The 27019-nt window shown below is 36.6% G+C and overlaps 4 protein-coding genes and 1 long non-coding RNA gene across 10 annotated transcripts; 2 read left to right on the top strand and 3 right to left on the bottom strand.

Annotated features, from left to right (window-relative positions):
* Window positions 1-389: 389 nt before the first annotated feature.
* Window positions 390-3049, bottom strand: LOC112277345 (protein NDH-DEPENDENT CYCLIC ELECTRON FLOW 5). The gene is made up of 3 exons (XM_024509535.3): window positions 2210-3049; window positions 1546-2010; window positions 390-1166 (listed from the first exon to the last, which is right to left on the bottom strand). Exons 1-3 carry the CDS (start codon window positions 2825-2827, stop codon window positions 972-974), a joined length of 1278 nt encoding a protein of 425 aa, XP_024365303.2. The 5' UTR covers window positions 2828-3049; the 3' UTR covers window positions 390-971.
* Window positions 3050-5736: 2687 nt separating this feature from the next.
* On the bottom strand, window positions 5737-9948 carry LOC112277481 (DUF21 domain-containing protein At4g14240). 2 transcript variants are annotated; one of them, XM_024509865.3, is made up of 12 exons: window positions 9306-9947; window positions 8975-9051; window positions 8748-8831; window positions 8426-8539; window positions 8221-8307; window positions 8056-8127; window positions 7852-7919; window positions 7610-7697; window positions 7367-7440; window positions 6797-7138; window positions 6484-6565; window positions 5737-6272 (listed from the first exon to the last, which is right to left on the bottom strand). In XM_024509865.3, exons 1-12 carry the CDS (start codon window positions 9574-9576, stop codon window positions 6132-6134), a joined length of 1500 nt encoding a protein of 499 aa, XP_024365633.1. In that variant the 5' UTR covers window positions 9577-9947; the 3' UTR covers window positions 5737-6131. The 2 variants fall into 2 exon arrangements, with proteins under 2 accessions (XP_024365633.1, XP_090103631.1); XM_090247505.1 differs by lacking the exon at window positions 8748-8831 and having other exon boundaries at window positions 9306-9948.
* Window positions 9949-14053: 4105 nt separating this feature from the next.
* Window positions 14054-15072, bottom strand: LOC149986296 (uncharacterized). Its single transcript, XR_016500870.1, has 2 exons — window positions 14943-15072; window positions 14054-14582 (listed from the first exon to the last, which is right to left on the bottom strand). It is a non-coding gene; the product is annotated as an uncharacterized LOC149986296 (long non-coding RNA).
* On the top strand, window positions 14150-15755 carry LOC141044932 (uncharacterized). 3 transcript variants are annotated; one of them, XM_073531276.1, is made up of 5 exons: window positions 14150-14291; window positions 14394-14427; window positions 14670-14736; window positions 15228-15307; window positions 15531-15720. In XM_073531276.1, exons 1-5 carry the CDS (start codon window positions 14210-14212, stop codon window positions 15718-15720), a joined length of 453 nt encoding a protein of 150 aa, XP_073387377.1. In that variant the 5' UTR covers window positions 14150-14209. The 3 variants fall into 3 exon arrangements, 1 of the variants encoding a protein (XP_073387377.1); XR_016500869.1 differs by having other exon boundaries at window positions 14394-14736; window positions 15627-15755; XR_016500868.1 differs by having other exon boundaries at window positions 14394-15307; window positions 15627-15755.
* Window positions 15756-21711: 5956 nt separating this feature from the next.
* LOC112277341 (trifunctional UDP-glucose 4,6-dehydratase/UDP-4-keto-6-deoxy-D-glucose 3,5-epimerase/UDP-4-keto-L-rhamnose-reductase RHM1) lies at window positions 21712-25175 on the top strand. Of its 3 annotated transcripts, none has more exons than XM_024509522.3 (3): window positions 21712-21905; window positions 22528-24221; window positions 24458-25175. In XM_024509522.3, the coding sequence occupies exons 2-3, from the start codon at window positions 22587-22589 to the stop codon at window positions 24911-24913; spliced, it is 2091 nt and encodes a 696-aa protein (XP_024365290.1). In that variant the 5' UTR covers window positions 21712-21905; window positions 22528-22586; the 3' UTR covers window positions 24914-25175. The 3 variants fall into 3 exon arrangements, with proteins under 3 accessions (XP_024365290.1, XP_024365289.1, XP_090103790.1); XM_024509521.3 differs by having other exon boundaries at window positions 22523-24221; XM_090247664.1 differs by having other exon boundaries at window positions 21803-22014.
* Window positions 25176-27019: the final 1844 nt, after the last annotated feature.

Below are 27019 nucleotides of genomic sequence, written 5' to 3'. Positions count from 1 at the left end.
ACTTTTTTTTATTGCTTGCACAGCAATTACAGGCAACAACTCGAGTGATGCATCTATACTGTAAGATCCAAAATGCTGGCATTATTTTACTATTTTCTAATTAGCGGGTGAGTGGCGAAGAGTTGGTCTACGATGACGTCTTGCATGAGCATCGATTTCCACAAAGGAAAGGATTACCACTCATGTATAAAGTAGATGACGAATTGTTGTCTTCATAGGAAATTCTACATGGATGGGATTCGAGGATGGTTTCATTCGATCCAAAGCAGTGCTTCAAACGTTTACCAAGCTTAACTATTTAGCATTAAAGCATCTGACATATTTTCCTGCACCACTCAACTCACCACAAACGCACGAATTTGTTCAATTCACATGTAGAGCCGCAGGAGTGTAACAATATGAATTTGATTGTTTCACGTTGCTAAGAACCTCGGCGAATTTTGTTTCGTCCCCAGGACGTACCCAAGGAGCCGACTCATTTCAGTAGACTTGCTACGTGCACGTTCTGACTAAAGTTCAATCGCTTCCAGATGGTTTCCCAGCCTGCAGCGAAAGGAGGTTGGGCAATTTCGGCAAAGAGGCCTTTTTTGCAAAAGCATGCAATGGAAACTAGTTCTTCACGTGACCAAGTTGACTGGAATGCTCTATTGAAACCTGCATTAAACCTTTAAAATAAAACTGCGATATCATATACAAGATTGACCAATGCATAGCAACATTGCGTAGCGGACTTGCGAGTGGTGTGCGCTCTAGGGACCAGAGAAAGTAAACTCGATGGATCCAGATGTGGAAACCCATGTTGGTCGAGGAATGGATCCGCACTCATACGCAAGCAGGAAATTAGATTGGTCGACAATGAACAGCTGAAGTTGGGCAAGAGCCAACTTCTCAAAACGTGATGGTCGTTGAGTTGCTACTCGTTTGTGAGGCTCATCACCTGATGAACAACGAAAGAAAAACTTATAAAAAGCTCACTTACTTGGGTTCTCCAGTTTCTGGGCAGCTCTCCACTCTTCACCTGGTTGTAGATTCACTGGTCTATTCGACCGGGAAAGTTCGATGCACACAAACGAATCCCAATCCTCAAGACCTGATTCTTCGCCAGGATTTGAAAGCTGAATCTCTTCGAAACCAGAGTTGCAGAAGTTACTTGTTCTCCGTTTTCCCTGTTAAACAACGAGCAAAATCATATGTTCATGAATTGGGTGAAGATTCAAGTGGTAAGTACGACAATCGCCTCAGTTATTTTGTTGCAGTGCAACGATTCTCAGGTTGATGAAATCTGGAACATGGCACGCGAATTTCACAACCGAATACCCGCTGTCCTAAAATGCAACGAGTCACTGCAGGATTTGCCGTGGTAAGACTGCTGCAGGAGCAGAGCACCCAGACCATCGCAGACGTGAACTGGGTACCAAACACGCATACAAATATGGTGATGGAAACAAATTGCTATCGCGAATCTACCTGAAAACGGAGCTTGTGTGTGCATTCACTGACTGCTTCAGGTTGTGGACATGTACCTCTCAGATGGTTAGTACTTACCCGGTCAAGGAGTGACACACAATCCGGTGCTTCTATGTAGGTTCGGGAAAACCCACCCTTCATCCTCACCATCTCCTCCTTCTCCACCCTCTGCAACCCAACGCTAGCATCGTTCCTCCTCTCCTCATTCTTAAACCCTACGAATCGCTGCAATTTCGACAGCATTCCCTCTGCGTTGGTGTCGTCAACACTGGGTTCCCCCCCGTCCAGTCTTCGCGGTGTCGGTGCTAAGTTTGGAGGCATTGTCGGCAGGTATTTGCAACCTTGCAGACCAATTGCGTAGGCTCCATCAACAAAATTGACTGCAAGATTGGTTCGAAACGAGCCATGTATGCTGACTGCACTGGTACCAATGTTCGTAGCAATAACGGCACAAATCAGCGAATCATTCGTCAAGGTCATGACATACTTGAATTGCAAGCTGTGGCCCGCGGTGGCTCCCTTGCAAGTGGTCGATAAGGCAATCTGGCACGGTCAAGAGCTCCAAAATGAGTATCAAACCCCCCCAAAGTCCAATGCCAAGTTCGAAGAATAGAAACAAACTCGAGGAACTTGTAAACAACAATCCTCGAGTGTAAGCCAATTCACCATTGAAAGCTGCCCGAATAGCACGAAAGAGCTTAACGAGAACGAACCGTGCTTTATAACGAATTAGAATTCACACCTGAACAAACTCGCCGGGATCACTTCTCGCGTTCTCAATCTCCCAGCACTTGGTCGAAGCCAACAAATTCGACTGGCTACCTGCTCCGCTCTCCCACACCCTGAGAGCTACTCCCCCAGCCGGCGTTGGCCTCTGCGAATCATCCTCCCCAGGCACGACTAGGGTACGCAGCAACTCCTCCACCCCGCCATGCCACATCCTGGACTTGAACGAGGCCACGAACGCGCTTTGCAACACGACGCGCGCACTCGAACCTTCTTTCAGCTTCATCTCCACAATGGTGAACCCCGCCGCTTCGACGAATTTCACACCTGGTTGTCCGAACTTCGCCTGCAATTCCTCCACGCTCCTCCTCCTCCTCGCGGGCAACGTCTCTGCCGCGCCCAGTCCATTGCATTGCACTCGCCGAGTTGGTTCCCTCGCTCGCACGTTTGCGTGGCCTGGGTTGGATTCTAGGTTGCAGCGAACGCGGAATCGTGTGCTGGTGTAGTGTATCCTGCTGCTCAAGCTTGGGCGAGATAAACCCAGGGGAGGGGATTCGGATGATGAGTGGTTCAAACAAGCTCCGGCATTGGCAGTGCGGCGAATGTTGGCGTGGATCCCCACCATGTCGCACATCGCTGCAGCTCCACGCAGCAGCTCATACACACACTCTCTCTCTCTCTCTCTCTCTCTATCTCTATCTATTCTCCTGTTTCACGCCATAGCCACCCTTGCGCTCTATCTATCTACCTCTCTCTCTCTCGCTATCTATCTATCTCTCGCTTCGCATTCTCGGTGCCGCATCTTCTGTAGACGCTGAACGAGTACCGAAAACTGGCGCCTTGGCAACCCACCCCATCTACCCCACCCAAAACTGCCACCTTTGTCCTGAGAGGCTGAGCTTCTGTTTTGTTTTTGTTTTGTTTTGTTTTTTATTTTTTATTTTTTTTGCTGGGTTGTTGATTTGAAATAGATGATGGGTTTATTTTACCCAGTGGAGTTGATGCATACGCTGGACAATGGAAATGGTTGTTTGAAAGATGATGACACTTTTCTTTTTGGCATTTTTTTTGCTTTAACAGGATTCTTCTTGTTTGCTCAAATAGAATTGAAAGAATATGAGGCCCATTGTGTGTGTGTGTGTGTATGTGGATGTTTACAGATCTTGAGATCTTGACACAAATTGAGATGTATTGTTGGTGTCATCAAATGTAATGTGATGTGGAATGTATGTGAATGTGGAAACCTCTTTTTGGAGATCTTTTCTATGATGGTGTGCACAGTTTGTGTTTCTTTTTTTCTTTTTTTTTCATATATTAATCTTTTGTTTAGACATTAAGAAACCTACATGTATGTTGGTCCTGTACACAGTGGGTTCGTGTTATGATATTGTTACAAATTTTACTGAACTATTTTATTACAAGTATAACACAGTGTTTCTAACTTGAATTAATTGGAATTGTGTTCTAAACTGAGGAAGTGAATTACTTTCTAAACTTAATATGTTACACAATTAATTTTTCAGAATTGTTATAATAATAAATGATTATTATTCTTCTGCAATATATTAATACATTTATTTGAAAGAGTGTGCCATTATAATAATGTTAAACTAAAATCATCAGATATTACCTCACAATGTGTATGATGCTTGGAATACATTGAACATCATCTAAAAACAAATTATCTTTTAAGTTTTGTGAAATATAACCAAAAACGAGAAGCATAAAGTCAGTTACAAGTTATTCAACAAAATTGTTCACCATACAATTTCTTTACACTTTACACAATGTTAAAACTTGTCAAGTTGATTATAATTTAAGAACATCAAAATAAAAATGGAAATGAATCTCATCTACATTTACTATAATCAGAACACAATTCCATATAACTATGACATGATTTTTTTTAATTTGTGCATATGGATAAGTTAAATTGCAGTTATATAGAGATATTCAATTAGTAAACTAAATATTATAAATAAAAATTTACGATTTTTTTACTTGATTCAAAATTGTGTTTGAATAATAATAGATTGTTATTAAAAATTTATCATGAGTTTCATTTAATCTATTTACAATTCTATTGTTGTGCCACTATTAAAGAAATTTTACATTTTTATGTTGAAAAACTTTTATATATACTTTTTTAGTGATTTTGAAAGAAATTTTGGTAAATTTTATATTGTATAATATTTATTGATAATTTATTTTTATAAAATATACCACAAACCAAATCCACAAATGTCATGTTGCATTTTAAATTATTTTTTTATTATTATATATGTTTTTATTTCAATTATATTAGTTACAATTAGTTTTTAAAAAATTATATTTATATAAGTATATTTTATGTAAATAGATTCTTTGGAGGTACTTCTAACACAACCACAATCTTTGCTAGTCCCACCATAACCAGCCAACCACTCTATATATTTCTTTAGTTTCTTTTAAACAATTTTTGTTTGATTTGTTTAAAAATTGGATAATAATAATAATAACAATAATAATCATCATCATCATTATAATTATTGCATTTTAACATATTTTCTTGTTGTTTAAACTGCTTACCTAAAATGAACTAAAAAGAAAAAAATCAAAATAAAAAACATATATATGTGGTAGAAATGGTCCATATTATTTCTGGGTCTAGCAAAGCTTGCATTGTAAAATAAAGTAGCAACTTTTTATAAATAATATTTTTACATATACATAGATGACTTTATGATATGATAATTTGGGACATCAAACAAGAAGAATCATTGTGCTCAATGACAAGAATTCTTAGAGTGGAAAATTCTTAGAGCAACAAGAAACCAATGAACCTCACCATCTTCATTGTTTTGTTGTCATTTTGCAATTTTCTTTATTTTCTTTATATAATGAAACATTAGAAAGTCATTATCTATATACTAACAAATTTCATATTTAGGATTTTGAACCAACAATCTCTTGGTACCAAGGAGCCACCTATTAGTTGTTGTTTTTTTCTTTTCTTTTCTTTTCTTTCTTTCTTCTTTTTTTTTTTTTTTTTTTTTTTTTAAACACAAGGTTTCTTGGGATTAGGGTTTCTTTGGAGGTTTTGGGAGGTTCAGTAGGTGTAAACATGTCTCTTCCTCTTGTGAAGCCTTCAAATGTCTAGATTATGCAGAGTCTGATTCCTTTTCTGCGCTTCATTCGGAGATTTTGGTGTCTTTTTTTGTGGGGAAGTAGCTTTGCCTTCCACTGTTACCGGCATGTGGGTCTAAACTCAAGGCTACGTGGATGTTCGTTGAGGATACACAGTGGCTCTGTCGTTGCTTCGACTCAAAGTTTCATATATATAACCGAAATAATCAAGACGATATTTTAACGGAGGAGGGTTTAGGTCCAGATTTATAGCAACGGGTAAGTAGATTACGCTTCATCTGGTTAGAAATCCATGTTGCAGAATTATGTGTACCATTTTTGGAGGTTCCTGAATTCCAAGCTTGAAAGAAAAGTTTTCTAGCAATGAGAAAAGAGAAAGTATAGCACAAGTTAAGAGATTGCAGAGAGATGTGGATGTCACATAAATTTTTTTCACGATTTCAATAAGAGTCCTTTTAAAGAGTGCAGAATCGCTGTAGGGCAGGAATATTTTTTTTTGGCCAATTAAATGGGGACACTTTACCTACACCTTCCTGTACAGTCCTTGACCACCGATACTACAGCTACGATCTCTCTCCGGCTATTTTGGTACAGCTGTTAGGCAGCTTCTTCGATATAAATGCCTGCAGCTAAATGCTTCTCGAGTTACTCTGGCAATCTCACATGGGGAGCTAACTTTACAACCTGAAAACATCTAGAATAAAATTGTAAAGGTCAGTCAGATTGAGTTCATGATGATGCTTGAAAAATACTTCTCATCATCGATCTGAAGCGACCACTGATCGCAAACGAGCATTGGCAACCGGCCCGTATTATGTACGATCTAACAATGGCTCTATCAAATTGCCGCTGCTGGTCATGTCCAGTTGAGCCAAACGCTGTTTTCTGGCCTCGTCCTCAACCTGCCGGACCTTTTTGATCGCATTTTGGCTTTGTTTTGATAGTCCCATTTGCTGCAGGTACAATTCACCATTATCACTCGTCAAGCCTGGTTTTTGGTTAAGAACGGTCTTCAGATACATGTATAATTGCCAGAAGCCAAAGATTTGTAAAATACTGGTCTTCCAAGACATTCACCTCAATCTGCAGTTCGGGGTCACAGACAGGATAAACCCAGATGCCAGTCAACAGACATAAAGTGGTCACAAGAGGGTGAAGCATTACCGGATTCTTATAAGAACCAACTCTGCGAATCAACGATCCTCCTCTATGAGTTTGTGCTGCCGCAGCTGCTGCTACTCGCACCCTGACAAACACGCAATACGCACCAACGTTCAAAACCTTCATCATGATAATAACTAGTTGGAAATTAAAGTTCAGCAGGATCGTGGGTGTTACACTTATATCAACAAGTTCTTTCTTTGACGAACTCATGTTAAGCATGTTTTCAACCTGTCGTGGGAATATCTTCACGAAGCATATTAGTTTCAAATACCGAGCAGAAAGAAGACCCAAAAGATAAGAGAGTGGAAATTACTTGTTGGCGACATCTATGAATTCATCAGTTTCATCCACAATCTCTTCTTGTAGAAGCTCTTCCATCACATCCTCAAGTGTGATGATCCCAATAACTTCTCCCGCCTCAACATCATACTGATCTTCCTCCACCACCTTAGTGTTCATTTCTGGAGATTCGTGATTCTCTAGACCGCCTTCTAGATCTGCCTCGTGGTTGGTATCCGTTTCCGGACTTTGCTTGGCTTTATTTTTATCAGAACTCATGTTCCTCTTTCTCTTAACCTTCATTACTGCTGCCATATGGCTACCTCCTTTCTGAAATTCGTTCAGAATGTCATATAGGGGCATGTCACTGGGCACTCTGTAATCAGCACCACTTAGTGCAATCAGTTGAAAATCAAAGACCACCGAAGCCTGAAGAAGAACCAAATCCTAGAAGGCCATTTTCTGTAGGTTCGCGGTGGCGTGGTATACAAAAATAAAATGCAATTCATTGATTTTTCGTCATATACCTTCTCTTTTACTCCACTTTTTACTCGGGTAGACTGAAATAAACAAAAATATACAGAAGTGATAATCAGTGGACTACCTGGGTATTCTTCTTATGCTGACGGCTCTTATAGGGGTTTCAGCCTCAGCACGAACTGTTAAAAGGCTCTTCACCTGCAAACTTCTCAACTATAAGACTAGACGGAAATCCATAATTGACAACCTCTTCAACACAGCTCCCGCACGGGTTCAAATCAATAGTCTGTCATCCATAGAAAAATCCTTCAACACGAAAAGATCCTAGAACTGCACACAAAATTCAAGCCCAAGGTTGGCAGGTTACCAGTAAAACACCGACAATATTGCGTTTATCGCCTGAATAGACAGGAATCCGACTGTGTCCTCGAGCCATTATTTTTCCCACAACCTCCCTGAAGATCAATACCCACAGAGGCAGAAGCTTGTGACCTACAAAGCATTCATTGCAAGGATCAAGGGATGAAAATTTTGCCACAAGAATCTAACATTTGACATAGGTTTGTGCAGGAGCTCATGGAACGCAATAATAATCTTGAAGAGACGTACCAGTCCAGCTTCGTGTCGACGTCCAGTGAAAAGGTATGCTCCAATGGAGTCATGGAATCCAGAGCAGTCTGAGATGAGCATGACAAAAATCTAATTAACGAACATGAATATGATTTCAGTAGAAAGACAATGCCAACGACTAACTCCATTACATAAACCTTCTAATTTCAAACTATCCGAAGATATGTCGGTTTCTGGCTTTACCTTTTCCGTAAGGTCCAAAGCTCCCTGAATGATGGTCGTTTCATCATGTGTAAGCTCTCCTCCTTTGCCAGCCTACGAAATCCAACAAGAATGACAAAGATCTTCAGCTCCTCCTCCACCAGTGTCGTGATCCAAAGCAAAATTCAAAGGGTTCTGGACTAAAACCTCTTTTCCGTGAATGCCAACAAATGCCTTGAGCTGCGCCCTTCTGAACAGTGCCGAGTCGCTGTGTCCCAACAAATGGTCTAATATCTGCATTCGAAACCAGTGATCAGAGAGTGATCTTTACGTTCCAATCTGTGGTAAATGTGCATTCTCAACCATTGCCTACACTTCATTATCTATTTGTCTTGCAACGAAGCAGGCTCACCTTTCCAACAGGGTAGGAGATGGGCCAACAAATGACCATGAGAATTTTAACCAACCAGATAAAATTGGCACCGATCGCAAGCCCATGTCTTGAGCATACTGCTTGAGGTATTACCTGACATGGCAAACATAAACCCTCGGTGACATATATTTGATATAAGCTTAGGGCTATGAAGAACCAACACTGTGGCACATATAAACATACAAATCCATCGCTCTCTCTTTTTTTCAATGTGTTTTCCTTTCTTTCTGTTTTTCTTTCGTTCATTTTTGGATTAGTTTCGCTGGGACTAAATCAAAAAAGAAAGAAGAAATCAATTCACCTCTCCAAAAGCAAGCACAAAAGTGACAGACAAGATCACTGCTGCAAACTCGTTGAACATGTCATCCAAAAAGATAGGAAGCGCCTGCATCACTCGATGCAAACAATACAAAAGACAGCAGCTGTGTAAGAATGTATAGAAAAATTGAGGGCCGTGTGTGCGAGAGCATGCAGAATACACAAACGAGACGCTTGCGACTATTGAAAACCGACAGAGAAAGAAATCACCTCCATGGCAGCTGCATTACAGAGCAGCAATGTGACCAGGAGCTGGTGCTGCGTTCGAACGACGGGCAGGATCGCGGCTGTAACCCAACACAAACACAGCCACATTCATTGAGATTCTGCAAAATCTAACTGGCAGAGACAGAAAGCACAAGGTAAATTACCCAACTAACAGTACAGCACCCCGTTGTGAACCACGACTGGACAGAAATTTGGGTGTTTCACGTACATTAGGAACGGAATTAGAAACCATCAAACTCAAATGCTTTACCCGAATTGACAAAAACAAAAAATCCAAAAAAAAAAAGGGGGGGGGGGATATATGTAAACTCACAAGCTCGTTTTTTCTCTTCCACTGTACCACTCTGCTGTAGAACTTCCAAGTCTACAAGCCCAAGCGACATAAGACCCAGCGTCAATCCCGACATAACCCCAGCAAACACCACCAGGAAAACTGAAATCCCGCAAGCAATCCACCACTCTGGCTCTCCAAAATTAGCATGGTCACCAACTGTAACCGAAGAAGACGAAGGAGACGATGATGATGATGATCGCATCGTGTGACCCAATCCGAGCATACCCAGTAACAACATCCCTGACCCCATCCTCCTCCACCCTCCACCCTCCTCTCTTGTTCTTCTTCTTCTTCTTCTTCTTCCTTCCTTACTTCCTTCCTTCCTTCCTCCTACTCCTTCCTCTACCTCCCTTGAGTGTCCTTGTTCCTCCTCCTCCTCCTCCTCTACTTCCCTGTGGACACAAGGCTACAGCACCAATTGAGAGGGAATCACCGTATTCTATTCATTCCTCACCATTCACAATTTCTCCCCAACTACGACCAGACAACTCTCCGAAATGCTGCGAGGAAAGGAGAAAAGGGAAGGCGGCGATGCTGTACAATGAATGCCAAGAAGCAGAAGAGAGAAAGAGACAGACAGAGAGAGTGAGCCTGAGTGACCGAGCTTTCTATTGAGAAAATTCCCCTCTTCCTGCTCTGCTGCTCTCTTGTGGGGTGGGTGGGGTGGGGCCTCGGCCGAGCTGGCTCTAATCCCGTATGCGCTTCACCAGCATAGCATCCATGCATTCTGTCTTGTGTGTGCGTGGGGTGGTGCCCCCCACTCCATTGTTGCTTCTTCTGATTCTGCTTCTACCTCTTCTGTTATTGTTGTTGTTGTTGATGTTGCGTTTTAGTGTCAATTGTGCTCTTGTCACCGTGGATTCTTGGGTGATTTCTTTTACCGTGCTTCATGTTTTTCCCACAACACATCATATATATGTTTTTCACTCTTATGAAATGAAAAACATATATATATGATGTAATTTATTTAACAGTTATTATTGAATCACGCATGCTAGAGTTGTCATAAGGGCAAGCAATAAAAAGACAACATTGTTGAGTGGTTCAAAAGATCATGTATGCTTTTGTAGGTCACTAAAAGGCCACCTCTATGGATGTAAGTAAGTTTATGCATTTTAATGTTTGATATTGATCTTTGAATTTATTTAGCCATCCGCATATTACACAACAATATTACAAAACTCCCCACAAAAACTGAAATTAGTGGTAATTAAAAAGGGGGCTTTATCTCAATTCCCTTTCTAATCCCACTTTAGTTCCACATCCCTGCAGTGGAAGCTTCTAAAAGCTTCCGCGTTCCATCGATCACTGGATGAATACACAATGGATGAATACATACACATGTCATCCGATTATGATTGTGATGAATGAACGAAACAATCCACCTTCTATTTGTGACCCAATGGGCTCTGTAGCTCGTAATCTTCTATTTGGGGGGGGGAGGGAGTGCCACTTGGCAAGAGCATTGTGGGTGGGACAAATATCCACCTGGGTCCAAACCCGCGCCACGTAGGAGTCCACGTCAGATGATTGGGTGGTTCAGAATGCTGCGCCAATCCTGGACCAGGGATTCTAGAATGGTGTAATTAAAGGAATTACATAAAAAGAAGCGAGAGAGGTTAATGAAAAGCTTAAATATATTTTAATAGTGTGTGTTTATATTTTAAGGAGTAGTCTGGAAATAGATGAGGGTGGCACTGTTTGGTCTCAACGACATTCACCTTCATGCAATGGTTTTTTTATATTTTTTGATGTTTATTTTTTATTATCATGGTATCCTAATTGATTGTTAACATAATTGAAATTATGTTGGAGAGATTCTATTTGAGTCATGTCTGTTGGCCACTGAGTAATATTACTTTTTTATGTAATTACGAGTCATGTTACAATGATTTACAAAATGAAAGATTAATATTATTGGTACAAGAAATGTTTTGTATTAGTTGCGAAGCATTTGACACAATAAAAAAATTAATGTTTTAAATATTTTTTTAACATTCGATTTTTTATTTTGTTTTTTGTTTAATGAGTTGTAATTTTCAAATTTTACGTGCTTAATTATTTGGAGAGATCTTTGTATGGAACATTTTAGAGCGAAGTCTGTTCTATATTAGATTGTAATACACATTTTTCGATTCCAAGTCTTGCTAGTTGTGAAAGTTTAAAAGGATGTATAATTTAAAATTATTAGTTCTGAAAATAAAATAAAATAAAATAAATGTCTTTAAAGTAATATACTGATATCACATTGAGTTCATCATAATGAGTGTGTGGAAAATCGATGTTGAAAAAGAAATACATATATATATATATATATATATATATATATATTATCTGAGCATTGATTTCTTATTTGGATGCCTTGTATTTACATATTGACCAGATATGCTGTATTTTTATTTCAATTAGTATTTATAAAATCAATTGCCAAGTTTTATTTTGTTTTTACTTTAACTTTTAAAACAAACTTGAGTATTGTTCTTTTTGCAATCAATCTAGAACTATGTTATCAATAGTGAATACTTGGAGACAAAAATATAAAAAAAAGTACATTGTGATATATAATGAAACATAAAACATAAACATAAACTCATATTTTTCATCAATTTTTTTTTACATTCTATTTCTACATAAATATTAATTAACTCATATAATTGAATATTGTATCTTGAAAATGTTAAATTAAACTTACAAAAACTAATAAAATGAATTATCATATTAATTTCTACTCAAACAAATTTGATACGGATGTTCATTTTTTGAAGCATTAAACCTCAAGAATATTAAAAACATTATGAACTGGAAATTTCAAATCATATTGCCGTTTGTAAATTACATTAGTATATTCATTAATAAAAAATACCTAATTAAGATAGGATGTGAGTTAATAGCGAAAATAATTATATAAGATTTAACATGTTTTACTTGGTATTTGAAGGAGTTTAACTGTAAATGAAAGCAGTATCTAATCAGGGCAACTGTTGATGAATAAATAATCAGAACCTCAAACCTTTACACAATGTTTACCTGTTTTTTTTTTGCAATAACCTTGAATTTTATACTTTAAAGACTTGGGAAAAAAAAAACAGACAAACAAACAAATAAACAAATCAGATCAGTGTTTTACTAAAATCTTGTACATATATTTATAATCATAATAAAATAGTTAGATTAGTAACGTCTCCAATTACACAAGGTACACTATACAATATAACTGGAACCCACATTTTTCATTGTTATTGATGTAATTATCATCATAATATTAATAGCTCCAATATCAAAGATAAAATAGATAGTACTTTGAGCATGTGTATTAATTGATTTGATCATGTTTTGTGCAGCTTCTGTCGTAACACTACTTGATTTCTCTTTTGTTCAATAGCTTCTGACACAAATTTGAATTTTTATTTATTTTGTACCCTCACAAGACTAATTTTGTAAATATAGTACCATGGAAAATGGTGGATAAAATTAGTTTATTGTAAACCTGAAAATGTGATTATGCCATAAGTTGTGGTTTTACATCAAAAATCTAAACCACCAACCTTTTTGAAACAACTCTAGGGTACTCATGTACAAGATGATGTTCTTTAGCAGTTTAAAGTCATTGTGGACCTTTGTGTTTGACATTTATGAACCAAGTTTTATTTCATTGAAGAATGTATAAGATCTTTGTTGAAAATCTTGTTACAAAAAATAATTAGTTTGTTCAAATTAATTTGTAATACTTGGCGTTATTTTCCTCTGAGGTCAAAAAAAAAAAAAAAAAAAAAAAAAAAACTACCCCAATGAAGTATCGTCTTTTATAATAAACTCCCTGAACTACAATTTAATATTTGAGTAGCTTACAGAATTTATAAAATGATTTATAGTTTTTCAAAAATATATAAATAAGATGCTATTTTTGTATATTCATTTAAAATTGATGGTTTTGATTTTTTTGTTTTTTTGTTTTTTTGCTGAAATCAAACTAGTTAAAAACCAAGTTAATATGATTCATGAGTATGAAAAGACACTCTGCTTAGAATTTATTTTTTAAGACTAGATATCATAAAATTCTGTGGCTATTTTTTTATTCTAACATTATAGTTTTCAAGGAATTGCAAAAGAAAATTGTATGAATGTGTTCTTTGATTTCGGTTTTAATAGTGTGTTCACTGAATTAAAATTAATGTTTTAAGTCTTACACAGTGTTATTTTTGTGTGAGTAACAAAAGTTTTTTAATATCCATCTTTTATGTAAATTTTTATAGGTTGAAATATTTATGTATAATTTGATGTTACATTTTTTTTTTGATGTTATATTTTATTTTTTATAAATTAATATAATATTAAAAGTGAATCCTTTAGCATATTTTATCTACTGAAACTGGTCACATTCTTAGTTTTTTCGCTTATTTATAAGAATGTGACCATAAACTCTGCAAACAACCCATAACACAGTGAGGCGTTGTTTTGGTCCTACCATTTTGGCTACAAATGCACCAACGAGTCGACGCGATTGTGCACTTAGCGATGTCGGCAATTAGCCTGTGTCGTGTTGGTAAAACCTCTACTGCTCGATAGGTGAGTTGGACGGATTGATTCTCGCTGTGGAAGTGTACGGCTGCGTGAGAATGGTACGCAGAATTCGTTTCAGAAAGTTTGGACAGCTGTGTATAAGCTTTCTTCACTTGGAACTCGTACGACAGCTCTTGTGATTGGTGGGAGTATATTTGTGTGAGGTGTTATGACTATTCGCTGTCAACCAAGGTTAGAGAACAGCATGCTCGCTGAGTTGTGTTTTTGGAAGCTTTAGGGGCTTGTCACGTCCTGGTTGGTTCTCTCGTCGCTCAGGAGCACCCCAGAAGACAAAGGAACCCTGAAGAAAGTATATCGAAGAAATGGAAAAGAAAAACAAAACTCACGTTCCAGAATATCGGTGGCTTTGGTGTGCATGTGGGCAAATTCGCCACACTCCTCGAGGTGCCTTACTCAATTAATCAAGTTGCCGTTCTTAAGTTTTTCTCTGACACCCTCTTTTGTTGAAAATTGGGTCCTTCACACGATATTCAATCGGCCTTGCAGGAGTCCCTGCCGACTCTGAAGAAAACACTTCGAGGTATTGATGTCCATGCCCGAATTATGTGGGCACATTTCAGATATGAGAGATTCCGAGTAGTACAGCACAAAGACACATTCGATGCTCCAGATACTATGTTTTCTCGTTCTCAGCCAGTTGCATCGAAACTTCAACCCTACACAATCTTGCCATTTCTGCAAAAGTAAAATGCACCTTCGAGTAACTCAACAACAAATTGCTGTGGTCTCTCTCTCTCTCTCTCTCTCTCTCTCTTATTTCAGCAAAAATGCAGACACTGGAGCGGGATTTTTGTCCAGTCTGGAGACGGTTACATGCGAAGACTTCCATGTGTGTTTATTTTGTACTTTTGTATTTTATTTTTTTGTGTCATTAAAAAAGCAATGATCTTAGAGGTGATTTTTGAGCACGAAGACTACACAGCAATCATTCTCAGTTACGGAAAGGCATTCAGGCTTCATTCTGCACGAGCGTCTCTGAATGTTGTCATGAGGACGAGATTGTATGTTTGTATGTTTGGATGTCCTTTGTAGTACCTCCATTTGGACATTATGTTGTTGTTGGTTTATATATATATATATATATATATATCCTTCCTTCACTTCTCACTTCCATGGAAGTTGTAGTCTCATATTGATGAATTTCCACACCCCCTTTGATGTCGACCTTGCCTTCTCAGTCCTGCTCTCTTTTGTCTTCTTCCACTCAAACTCCCTCTGCAGATGTGACTCTTTCCTTTTCTCTCCTTCTTTCTTCTGTTTATTTTTTAATTATTTTTTTAATTATTTGTTTATATGTTTTGTTGTGTGTTGTCAATGGAGGCTTTTGGAGTGGAAAAAGAAGAGGTTCATGATGTACCCATCTCAACACTTTCCACTCCTCATCAATTTCTCCATGAGTTGTAAGATCTCTCACAAACATACTATCATGTTGCTCCATTTGTTCTACCTTCAAAAATTCACATCACCAATTGGGGGAGGGTGGATAAAGTCATGAAGTGAGGTCGGGAGAAGTATAAGTCATTGACTTGGGAGAGTTGTTCATTGTAAATCATTACATGAAAGAAGAAGAAGAAGTAGAAGAAGAGAACCCATGAAACCCCTGCATGAGTGTATGATGAACAGCCTTTGGAGAATCTTTATTATTGCAATCAATACGTGGAGTCACATTTCCACCACACTAAATGAAGCGAATCCATGCTTGTGGGGGGACACACAAAGATTGTTGATAGCTTCACAAAGAGTGTGCAACCAACGAGGTGAAGTTTGGTGGACAAAGGCAAAGATATTGAATGACAATGGGGGTGGGGCATAGCCATTTGTTTGTGTGCAATTCTTGGTGATTTAAACGACCTCTAGAGACATAGTTGGTTGGGACTTTATTTTCTTTTGTATCATTTTTGAAACCACATTTTGTTATTATGAAGGAGAGAGAGAGAGAGAGAGAGAAAGAAAATAAAAATAAAAATAAAAACTAATTTATGAAGAGAAATAGAAGAAGAAAGTAAGAAATTTTGAATGAAGATAGAAATAAGGTAATAAATAAATATCAATCATTTTAATGAAAATAGTGAGTTTTGAATTGTGAAAATATAGGTTGATAATAGAAATAAGGAAGAAATATAGAATGGTGATAAAGAAGGAAAAAGTGTGTTTTTGAATTAGACAATAAAGAGCATGGCATTTAAAACTAGACATACTAGATTCTTATTCTTTGGTTCTATCAAATAATTCTTTAGTCCCACAGTCTTTTCTTCTTCTTCTTCTTATTTATTTTATTTTATTTTATTTTTTAAAAAAAACAAACAAATAAACAAATCAAAACATGTGCATTGTAAGAAACAAGAATTATGAAAAGAAAATAAGGGATTTATTGGTTTTTAGAGTGGGCCACCAAGTTTGTTAATACCTTAAGAAACAAACAACATTCATTGAGACAACACAAACATTGATGAGATAATGAAGGTTTTAAAATCACATGGATAGTATCACGTACATACATGTGATTATAAGCAAGTAAAGAAAAAGAAAAAGAAAAGAAATGCATGTTTTATTTTTCCACTACATACACACATACATTTATTTGCCAATGATATATTGAGATATGTAAAAAAATACAATAAATAATTATCTTTGTATTATTAATTCAAAACTTTTACAAATTATTGTATGAAGTGTTGTTGGAAAGAATGAAACAACAAGCAAAGAATTTCCCATCTGAGTACAAAAAGGGACGTTCTCATAAACTCCAAGGTTCTCATATGACTATGAATGAAGAGGTGATACTTAAGTTGCTAAGTCGTAGAATGGAATATGGGTGTTAATGCTTTTAAAAGGTAGACTTGGTGGTTAAAGGGATAAGCTAGGAATATATATATATATATATACACATATATTTGTATCTATTTTGAAACAATCAAAAAGGATAAATGCATTTAAAGTCAAGTTGACAAGATAATCAAACAGTTTTTGTACACAAAGAAATATATAAATAAATAAATGATATAAGCATCACTCCAGTGAGTATGATTTGTTAGTTACATTATGGAATCATTTAAAAGATCAAACATCAATTGAATACCATTCTATATGTGTATATATATACAAATAAAACAGTGAATTTTGTTTAAAAATTTGGATACAATTTAGAAGGATTGAAATTAGCTTGTAATTTGTATATGTATTTTATTTATTTTAGAAATTAAGAGAGATTTCTTTTAAACATAATTATATATTTACGAAATGGTTGTGATTTCAGTTGCTTTTAATGTTTCAAAATGTTTTTTTAATTAAAATAAATGAAAATTAAATGTATATAATTTTTTAAACTCTAAAATTTTATTAAGTTTTTCTGAATTTTTTTTATTGCAAGTTTATACTATCAATATAATTTTTTTAGTCGTATAATTGATAGTAATTATGATATATTGATATTTAAATATAGTACAATAAAATTTAGATTAGACAGCATCAAATATATTTACTTACAATAACATCAGTCTGAAAAAATCTAAAAAAATAAAATATTTTTTCTATGAATTTTTTAAAATTCAAATAAATTGTAAAATAGGTCTTAAATAATGTAATTCATTCAATAGATAAGTTTTCAAAAACATGTGAATTGTTAATCAAATTTATGAGACAAATTAGTCTCTTATGATATAAAAGTTTTTTTTAGGTATGAATTTTTATTAAAAGTCTTGTATTACTAATAATATAATATATCTAATTTTAATCAATAATTTAGGTATAAAAAGATTTATTGACTTATCATGCCAAGTGAATTTAAGGCAATCATTACTTCTACTATAATATTAGATGCAAATGTATATGATATTCACTATATTATTTGTTTATATCTGATCAATTGGTGCCAGAATAATAACCTTAGGTTGTTCTTTTGATTTTATTTTAAATAATGCACATTGTTATAGATTTTTTTTTTATTGTGCTTCATATAAAGTATAATATTATGTTTAATATTTTTATAAATAAATAAATTTTATTAACATTTGACATTTAATCTTACAGGTTTTGTTTCTTGAGTATCAAATAATATACTTTTAAGTATTTTTTAAAATATTACAAATATGGATTTTTTCAAAATTTTTGATTAATTTTTAATTTATTAATTATAAATTATTATTTTGAAATAATTAAGATATTTAAAATTTAGTAAGTATATTAAAAATATATATATCACAATTATAGAAAAGATTGTAAGATATTTAAGTACCATCTTAATTACATATATATATATATATATATATATTCATTTATATCAAATAGTAATACATTTATAAAAAACCTTTAGTATTTTGATTCATGTTGTTTCTTAAAGTATTTACAAGTTGATTTAATTGCATTTAAGTGATCATCTAATAAAAATTATAATAATATAATTTTCCAAAAAATAATAATAAAGATCATATGGTACCAAAGTAAATAATAATAAAAAGAAATACTACATTTAATAGCAATTTTATCTAAAATAAACTAAGTAATGATGTCTTTTGTAGTATACATATATATTTTATAATTTTGATTGTATTATTTGTTGATATTAACGAAATTAATAGAAAAGATTATGATAACTATGATTTTTAAAGATGGTTTTTTGAGTTTTAAATTAAAAATTTTATAATACAATAAGATTGATATAATATTTTTTATAAGAATAAAACAATTTGTATCTATTTCAAAAAGAACTTACATCTATTTTATTTTTATTTTTAGCATCAAATGTACGTATCAATAGTATAGGTATGTAAGTTTCTATTTGTATAGGACCAATAAAGTTCCCTACATAATTAATTTTCATTCTACAGTTCAAAATAATTGTTACATTCTATATTGATGAGCTTATTTTTGATATTTTTTTCTTTCCACATTTTATTGTTGTAGATTCATTCGTCTAGTAAGTTCATTATTTTATTTACAACAATTTAATTCAAGATAAAAAAAGCCTTGTACACAACACATATAAGAATGTAAGTATTATTCTTATATGACAAATCATACATTTTAAACTTAATTTATAGTTTTAAATATAATAGCTTTTTTGAAAAAGTACAACTAATATTATTCTTTTTATTAGGTAAAGTATGTCATGTTTTTTAAAAGAAAAAAATCCTATTATGCAAATTTTTGTTTAGAAATTGTCCAAACATCTAAGTAATAATATTCTTTTAATATAAACGCACTATTACTTCCTAGCTAAATAACCTTGCCTTGTCCAATTACATATTGCCATGCCGTCTCTCTCAATTATATTTATTAATGAATGAAATTTAATAAAAATAAATTTACTATTATAGATCGAATGTTATCAATTTAGCACTGTAATACAGACTTAAATTCTTAATTACTGATTAATAAATAGAAGTAATGAGTTTTTGTGGATTTAATTATCAAGAGGAGTATTAAATATAAAGTCTTAATCAAAATTGGTAACACAATAAATTTTTATAAATTTATAATATCTAACAGCTTTCATGATGATATATGTTTATATAGAGAGAGATATATATATACACACACACACACACACACATTACCATACATTTATCTCAACATACTTAACTGGAATTAAGAACAATAATTATGATGCAAGAAAATAATTAAATTCTTCAAAAGTGAGATGGAGTAAGGCAGTACATTTGATAAATTGGCTTTATTGTAATATTAATGAGCATACTTAGAGAGTGACATCAAATTAAACAAACTAGTTACAAAAACTTATTTTTAGAATAAAATACTAACAGAATCATGTTGTTACAATCAAATATCAATAATGCACATCAATAAACAAAATATGTACATATATGTGTATATATATATATATATATATATATATTAAACATGGTGATCCAATTGTAACATTGGTTCCATGGTGGCCTTCCAGAGACATGTATGATACAACATGAGATGATCATCCAATTACTTCTTTTCAAAATGAAATAATTCTTTAACACGAAGTCCCTTTTTTTCCTTTTTAAAGTTTTTTCTAATAATGATCAAGGTAGAAATTGCACAAATTTATTTTAAAAGTTATAGTTTGCCAAAAAATTCCAAAACCAAATGAAAAAAGTACAATATGTTTTAAATAACAATCTAACACCAAACTCATGTTATTTTAAAATTCCAAATCAGAAACATCTTGTTTTCCACGCATCTCTCAACGACATTTGAAATTACAATTTAACCATTAACGAACACAATTCAATTCTATCAATCTTAGTAAAGTCTCAAAATTAGACGCTATGATTGACTCCAACAACCGGTACATTACTTTGAACTACATGACAAATAAATCGATACGTTCAACACACATACAATATCATAGACTCACTAAAACAATAAAATAGTATAAAAACCAAAAACAAAAATAAAAAAGGTTGAATCCCTTCACGCAATAACGTGACATCCATAGAAGATGAGTATTTCACCCCTTATCATAAACTTTCACACTCCTGAAGACACTTTGACAACATTCCAGAACATTAACAAAAGGATGTAAATAGAAACTAACGGTGGTAAGACTCACGTAACCCAACCACCATTTCCAGTGTTACACAGCCAGTAAAAACCCACACTCGCATAATACAAAAATCCAACACTGAGTTTGTTGTTGATTTTTCCTTGGCACACGCGGGCCTCAGCACTGCACAGCAGCAACAACAATAACAGCACCCACATGATCAATGCAATCACCTCAAAAAAAAACAAAACAAAACAAAAAAAAAAAAAAAAAAACAAACAAACAAAAAAACGAAGAAGAGGTAATGAGATTCTACCCAACAGAAACCAAAATAGGTGACTTGGCAGCAGCCGAATGAAACGTAAAAAATAAACAAGTAAAGAAGAAGAAGAAAGATAAAAAAATATAAGAAATAAAATCACAAAAAGAGGTGCAGTGAAGAACCCTCGCACATGGGAGCAGAGAATAGGAAAAAGGGATAACCCTGCCAACGGGGGGGGGGGGGGGGGGGGGTCATGGCTGGTGGTCGGGAAGTGTTTAGATCTGCCAATGATTTTACCGATTGCGGTGTGTGTGCAGCACCGAGGTCCAGGCATCACACTGCGAAAGGAAAGGAAAACCCTTTTCTATGGCAATAATGAAAAAAATGAAAACAGAAACAAGAAAGAAACACAGGAAAACAGTGGGTGGAGTAGAATAGGGTGGGGGAAGTGGGGGCCGCATGGAGGAGTTGGGGCTGCTGCTGGCTGTGGAGGTCCTTCGGTGGGACGGAGGGAGGGAGGGAGACAGGCTTCTTTGGCAGCCGATGGCTACGAGTGAGAGGGAAGAGGAAAAGAGGGATTGGCGGGGAGAGATCACAGGGCCCTGCCAGTTGCCGCATTGTTTCTATATTTGTGCCCTAGTGTGTCCTCGACGCGGCTTGGAAATTGTAACCGCCTGTGCAATAATTAAGTAAGTAACCATGGATTGCCTTTGCAGCAAAACTGTGTGTGCCACGAGAGAGTGACTCAGAATCGGGGGTGTGGGGTAGGGGAAAAACTTGGACTTGGTAAATTTCTTGAAGGACTCGACGACGATGAGATTGACGAAGACGAAGACGAAGACGAGGAAAAAGACGACGACGACGACGCGATGTGGAGTGTGTGTGTGTTTGTTGCCATGTGCGTCATAGTGGTCTTGTGATTAGATAAGCGCAAGAAAAACGTACTTAGATCAACGACGCCCCCACTCCGATCTGCTCGCTCTCTCCCCCCCTCCCCCCCTTCCGGCGTGCCCCCCTCATGATAAGACGTAAAAGTGGACTACCTTCCTCTCGAGTCATGTAGTCGCACTGTCGTAGTCCCTTCTGCTCCGCGTTGTCTCTCCAGGAGGCAGATAAGAACGTAGAGATACAGGCTCGACAAACTGGGACTCCATAGCCTGCGGTCGAGAGTTGGTTTTTATATATATATTTTTTTTAGTTTTCCAGCCCCAGCTGCGTCGATCTCCGATCTCCTCCCTGGCTCGTTGCTTGTTTACAGGTATATGCGGGTACTGTAATAGTCTGCAATTGTGACTCGTCTTTGCACTAGATCTGTGGGTGTACGTGTGTGCGGAGTTCATCGGATTGATGTGGGTGTTTCAGTAGAGGTGGTTCTCTTCATAGAGGAAGTTTTCTGAGGGTTTAGGACAGCTTGAGTTGCAGTCACAGGGCTCGTTAGGAGTAAGTGCGAATTTTCGGAGAGTGATATTTTTCGGAGAATCTTGATGTGGACCTGACGAAGGGGACTTTGAATTCGGGTCACACTTTCCTAAGAGGTTTTCGTTTTACGAGGCGAATGGTTGAGTTTTAAGGGGCGAATGGTTGAGTTTTAAGGACATATTACTTAGATCTAACAAACCTAGCGGTGTGCTTCGTCCGTGCCCTTTGAAGGGCGTTGCTTCTCAGGATAAAGTTGTGAGCTGGTGGTATTTTAGAAGTGGATCGATGTATTGAGTGCATTGGGTTTACTCTGACGCTGTTGCGCGGCATTTTGGTTTATTTTGGAATTGTCTTCGGGGGCGGATGCGAGTTTGCGAGGAGTTTTTGCACCAGATCTATCGTTTTCTAGTCACAGTGGGTTATTCTTACATTTATTTTGGTGACGTATTCATGCAGAACAGAGTTCTTTTTTCCACATTCCGGTGAGCGTTGCGTCCAGGGATCCCTAGAGTCATCCGCCATGGTGAATCCGGGAGGCAGCCAGGGATACGTCCCGAAGAATATTCTCATCACGGGCGCAGCTGGTTTCATTGCTTCCCATGTCGCTAACCGCCTCATCCGAAACTATCCGCATTACAAAATCGTAGTGTTGGACAAGTTGGATTACTGCTCGAATCTGAAGAATCTGTTCCCGTCGAAGGCCTCGAAGAACTTCAAGTTCGTGAAAGGAGACATTGCTAGCGCGGATCTAGTGAACTATCTTCTCATTACGGAGGGAATTGATACTATCATGCACTTCGCCGCACAGACACACGTTGACAACTCCTTCGGAAACAGTTTTGAGTTCACGAAGAACAATATCTACGGCACTCATGTCCTCCTCGAGGCATGCAAGGTGACTGGTCAGATCAAGCGCTTTATTCACGTGAGCACGGACGAAGTGTACGGGGAGACTGAGGCGGAGGCCATTGTTGGAAACCACGAGGCGTCGCAGTTGCTGCCAACGAACCCCTACTCGGCCACGAAGGCAGGAGCAGAGATGTTGGTGATGGCCTATGGACGCTCCTATGGGCTCCCTTGCATCACGACTCGCGGTAACAACGTGTATGGGCCCAACCAGTTCCCAGAGAAGTTGATCCCGAAGTTTATCCTGCTAGCCATGCAGGGGAAGCCGCTGCCGATTCACGGCGACGGGTCCAACGTTCGGAGCTACCTGTATTGTGAGGATGTTGCTGAGGCGTTTGAATGCGTACTTCACAAGGGTGTCATTGGGAATGTGTACAATATTGGCACGAAGAAGGAGCGTCGCGTGATCGATGTGGCGAAGGACATCTGTGAGCTTTTCAACTTGGACTACAAGAAATCGATTAAGATGGTGGACAACCGACCGTTTAACGACCAGCGGTACTTCCTTGACGACAAGAAGCTCATTGATCTCGGATGGCAGGAGAGGACAAGCTGGGTCGATGGTCTGCAAAAGACGAAGGACTGGTACACTAGCCACCCCGACTGGTGGGGCGATGTGTCCGGCGCTTTGGTGCCGCACCCGCGGGCATTGACGATGCCTGGAGTGGAGAAGCTCGCTGAGATGCAGAAGGGTGAGGCGGTAGTTGCTGTGAAGGAGGAGACTGCGGCGGAGAACGGCGCAGCGGCGACGTCGAACGGGACATCGAATGGTCTTGCGGATGGAATCGTGTCGAAGGTGGTGGATCCGATCAAGAACTTAGTGAGGAATCCGGACTTGAAGTTTTTGGTTTATGGGCGGACTGGATGGCTCGGGGGGCTTCTAGGCAAACTGTGCGAGAAGCAGGGGATTGCGTACGAGTACGGGTCTGGACGTCTAGAGAACAGAAGCTCTCTGGAGGCTGATATAGCCGCGGTGAAGCCGACGCATGTTTTCAACGCGGCGGGTGTGACCGGTCGTCCCAATGTGGACTGGTGCGAGAGCCACAAGGTGGAGACGATTCGAGCCAACGTTGTGGGTACTTTGACTCTGGCGGACGTGTGCAAGCAGAACAGTTTGGTCTTGATAAACTACGCAACTGGGTGTATATTCGAGTACGACGAGAAGCACCCCCTGGGCAGTGGAATCGGTTTCAAGGAAGAGGATACCCCCAACTTTGCAGGATCGTACTACTCCAAGACCAAGGCTATGGTAAGTTGCCAATTGTTGCGGTTTCCAATCGGTTTTATTTTGATGTGACTGATGAGGGGGACAAAGCACTTCATCGCGCACCCGGATTATGCAGTGTGATAGACAGGGTTTGAGCAGAATTTGTTCGGGTAGAATCGTTTTATTGCTACTGAAGGTGCGTTGATGTTGTCAAATCGTGGTGTACGATACAGCATGTGTATTGAACCTGAGGACTTGTGGACTGTGGATGTTTCCAGGTTGAGGATCTCTTGAATGAGTTCGACAACGTGTGCACATTAAGGGTCCGGATGCCTATCTCCTCTGACTTGCAGAACCCACGGAACTTCATCTCGAAGATTGTGAGGTATCAGAAGATCGTGAACATCCCCAACAGCATGACAATCCTCGACGAGCTGTTACCAATCTCAATCGAGATGGCGAAGCGCAACCTGACAGGAATCTGGAACTTCACCAACCCTGGAGTGGTGAGCCACAACGAGATTATGGAGATGTACAAGGAGTACATCGACCCCGAGCTTTCATGGGTGAACTTTACCATCGAGGAACAAGCCAAGGTGATTGTTGCCGCCAGGAGCAACAACGAGATGGATGCGTCCAAGCTGAAAAAGGAGTTCCCGGAGATGCTCGGTATCAAGGAGTCCTTGAAGAAATATGTGTTTGAGCCCAATAGGCAAACCCCAGTGAGCAAGTAGGTAGCAGCAGCAGCAGCATGAACAGGACTCTACCTGAAAATTGAAAATTGATTTGCGGATTGCGGTAAACGTAGTCGAACGCATGGATAGGAAAAGGAGCACTCTTTGTCTATTACTCCTACAGTACAGAAATTAATACTGAATGAAATGTTAAGTAGTAGTTGCAGAGTAGGCGATTTCTTTTAAGTGCACCATTTTATCTGTAAAGGCCTATTTGACAATTGCAATGGAGTTTTTGTCACTTCTAAAATTGACAATATCATTCATTGTTCCACGTTGAAATCTTTCAATGTTAGGAAATCTCTGTGCACCCTAACCCTGGTCGATCGATTGATCGCAGCACGAGCTCTGGGGAATTAGGGTTTAGAGCTAATTCTCCTCCACCCCAAGAATGATTCCTTGCGCGGCGGAGATGAGGGCGACGACCTTCGGACGAACAAAATTAGATGCGGGAGAAATGACCGGCCGGGCTGACCACGACCCAGGTTACGCTGCTCAAGGCCCGGGTTGGTCATATTTAACGATATGTTTCAAGTGCACTCTATATATATATATAAATTTAATGAAGGAAGAATTTAACGCGGAGGTTTAATATATAAACGCACTCAGATTGGCTACAACTTTTGCCGTTCTTTTCCAGTTTTTAATCATATTTTCAGTTGTTCTTTATATTTAATAATATATATTAATTGGATTTAATAAGATATATTATGACATGAATTGTATCAACCAATTTTTCATTGCAGTATTGAAATAAGTGAATAGTCGTAAAGAACTCCATTCTTGGAGAAAGCTTGTACGATTGTGTGCAATTGGAACATTTACGTAAATTTATTCTTTTTATTTGTTTTATTTTTATATTATAATTCAGGATTATTGTTGTATTCTATTTTTATATATATATGTATATATATATATATATATATATATATATATATAGAATACATATGATTATGTATAATTACACACACCAAACCAACAGCATTCAGAAAATATAGTACTTTTTCTTTTCATTACATCATATTGAATTAAGAATTACTACTAAAAAATGCATCCATTATTAATTCTATTCTATGGTTTAATAATATTTTTACAATACCATTTCACTTGGTTTTAATCAACTCTTTCTCATGTAGATTATGAAAATACATAATAACATATACAAGCTTTTATTTATTTATTTAATTATTTGAATATCCTAGTATTTATATATTAATTATCTTTTGACAAATAAAATTTAATAATATGTGTGTTTTTATTTATTTATTTATTTATTATTATTATTATTATAACATATCATTTTATTGATTGAAGATTAATCAAGTCAGAACTATATATATAATTCAAAGTTTCATTACAAACAATATATGAATTATAAGTTATGCCTATAATTATGAATAAACTTTGTTCTTATACTTTTTTATTAATTCAAATATATATATATATATATATATATATATAAGCATTAAAGCTTCTTGTTATACTTTAGAACTAACATGTTGTAATTGATCATTAAGGCACAATAAATAAGTTTGTAATATAGATGGTCACATGTATAGATAAATATACACAAATAAATACCTTGTAATCAAGTATTACAAAAACAACCCTTTACCAATACTTCTTTGTGTGAATAAAATAGTGATAATAAGAAGAGGCAAGCAAGAAATTATTGAACAGACATATGCATAGATATGTAATCCTTTGAATGGATGAAAAAACAATTAGATAGTCACCAGTATCTTTAAAATATAACATGTGTTTAATAAATCTGAAACCTTTCTTATAGATTTTAACTTTTAGTTTATTTGGAGGTGGTGGTTTAGCCATTTGGTTAAGCCTTGCACTCTTAGATTATCTTGTAGTAGGGTTTAAGATAGCTTGATTCATAGTGTTATGGATTTGTAATTTTCTTTGAAGATGCATTTGTGCTGCGTTTAAGTGTCGTTTTAATTTCATTCTTGATTTTGGTCAGTTGCACTTTATATTGTATGGTATACCATAGCTATGTGCATAAATTTGATATAAAAGATCAAATCTAAAAATGATATACATTTATGGTTATAATAAGTAATTTATATATTATACTACTTTTTATAATTTTTT

This window comes from Physcomitrium patens, chromosome 25 (assembly GCF_059467195.1).
Source record: "Physcomitrium patens ecotype Gransden chromosome 25, ASM5946719v1, whole genome shotgun sequence".
In the NCBI taxonomy this organism is placed as follows: Eukaryota; Viridiplantae; Streptophyta; class Bryopsida; order Funariales; family Funariaceae; genus Physcomitrium; species Physcomitrium patens.
This window is presented reverse-complemented; position numbering and strand designations above follow the sequence as displayed.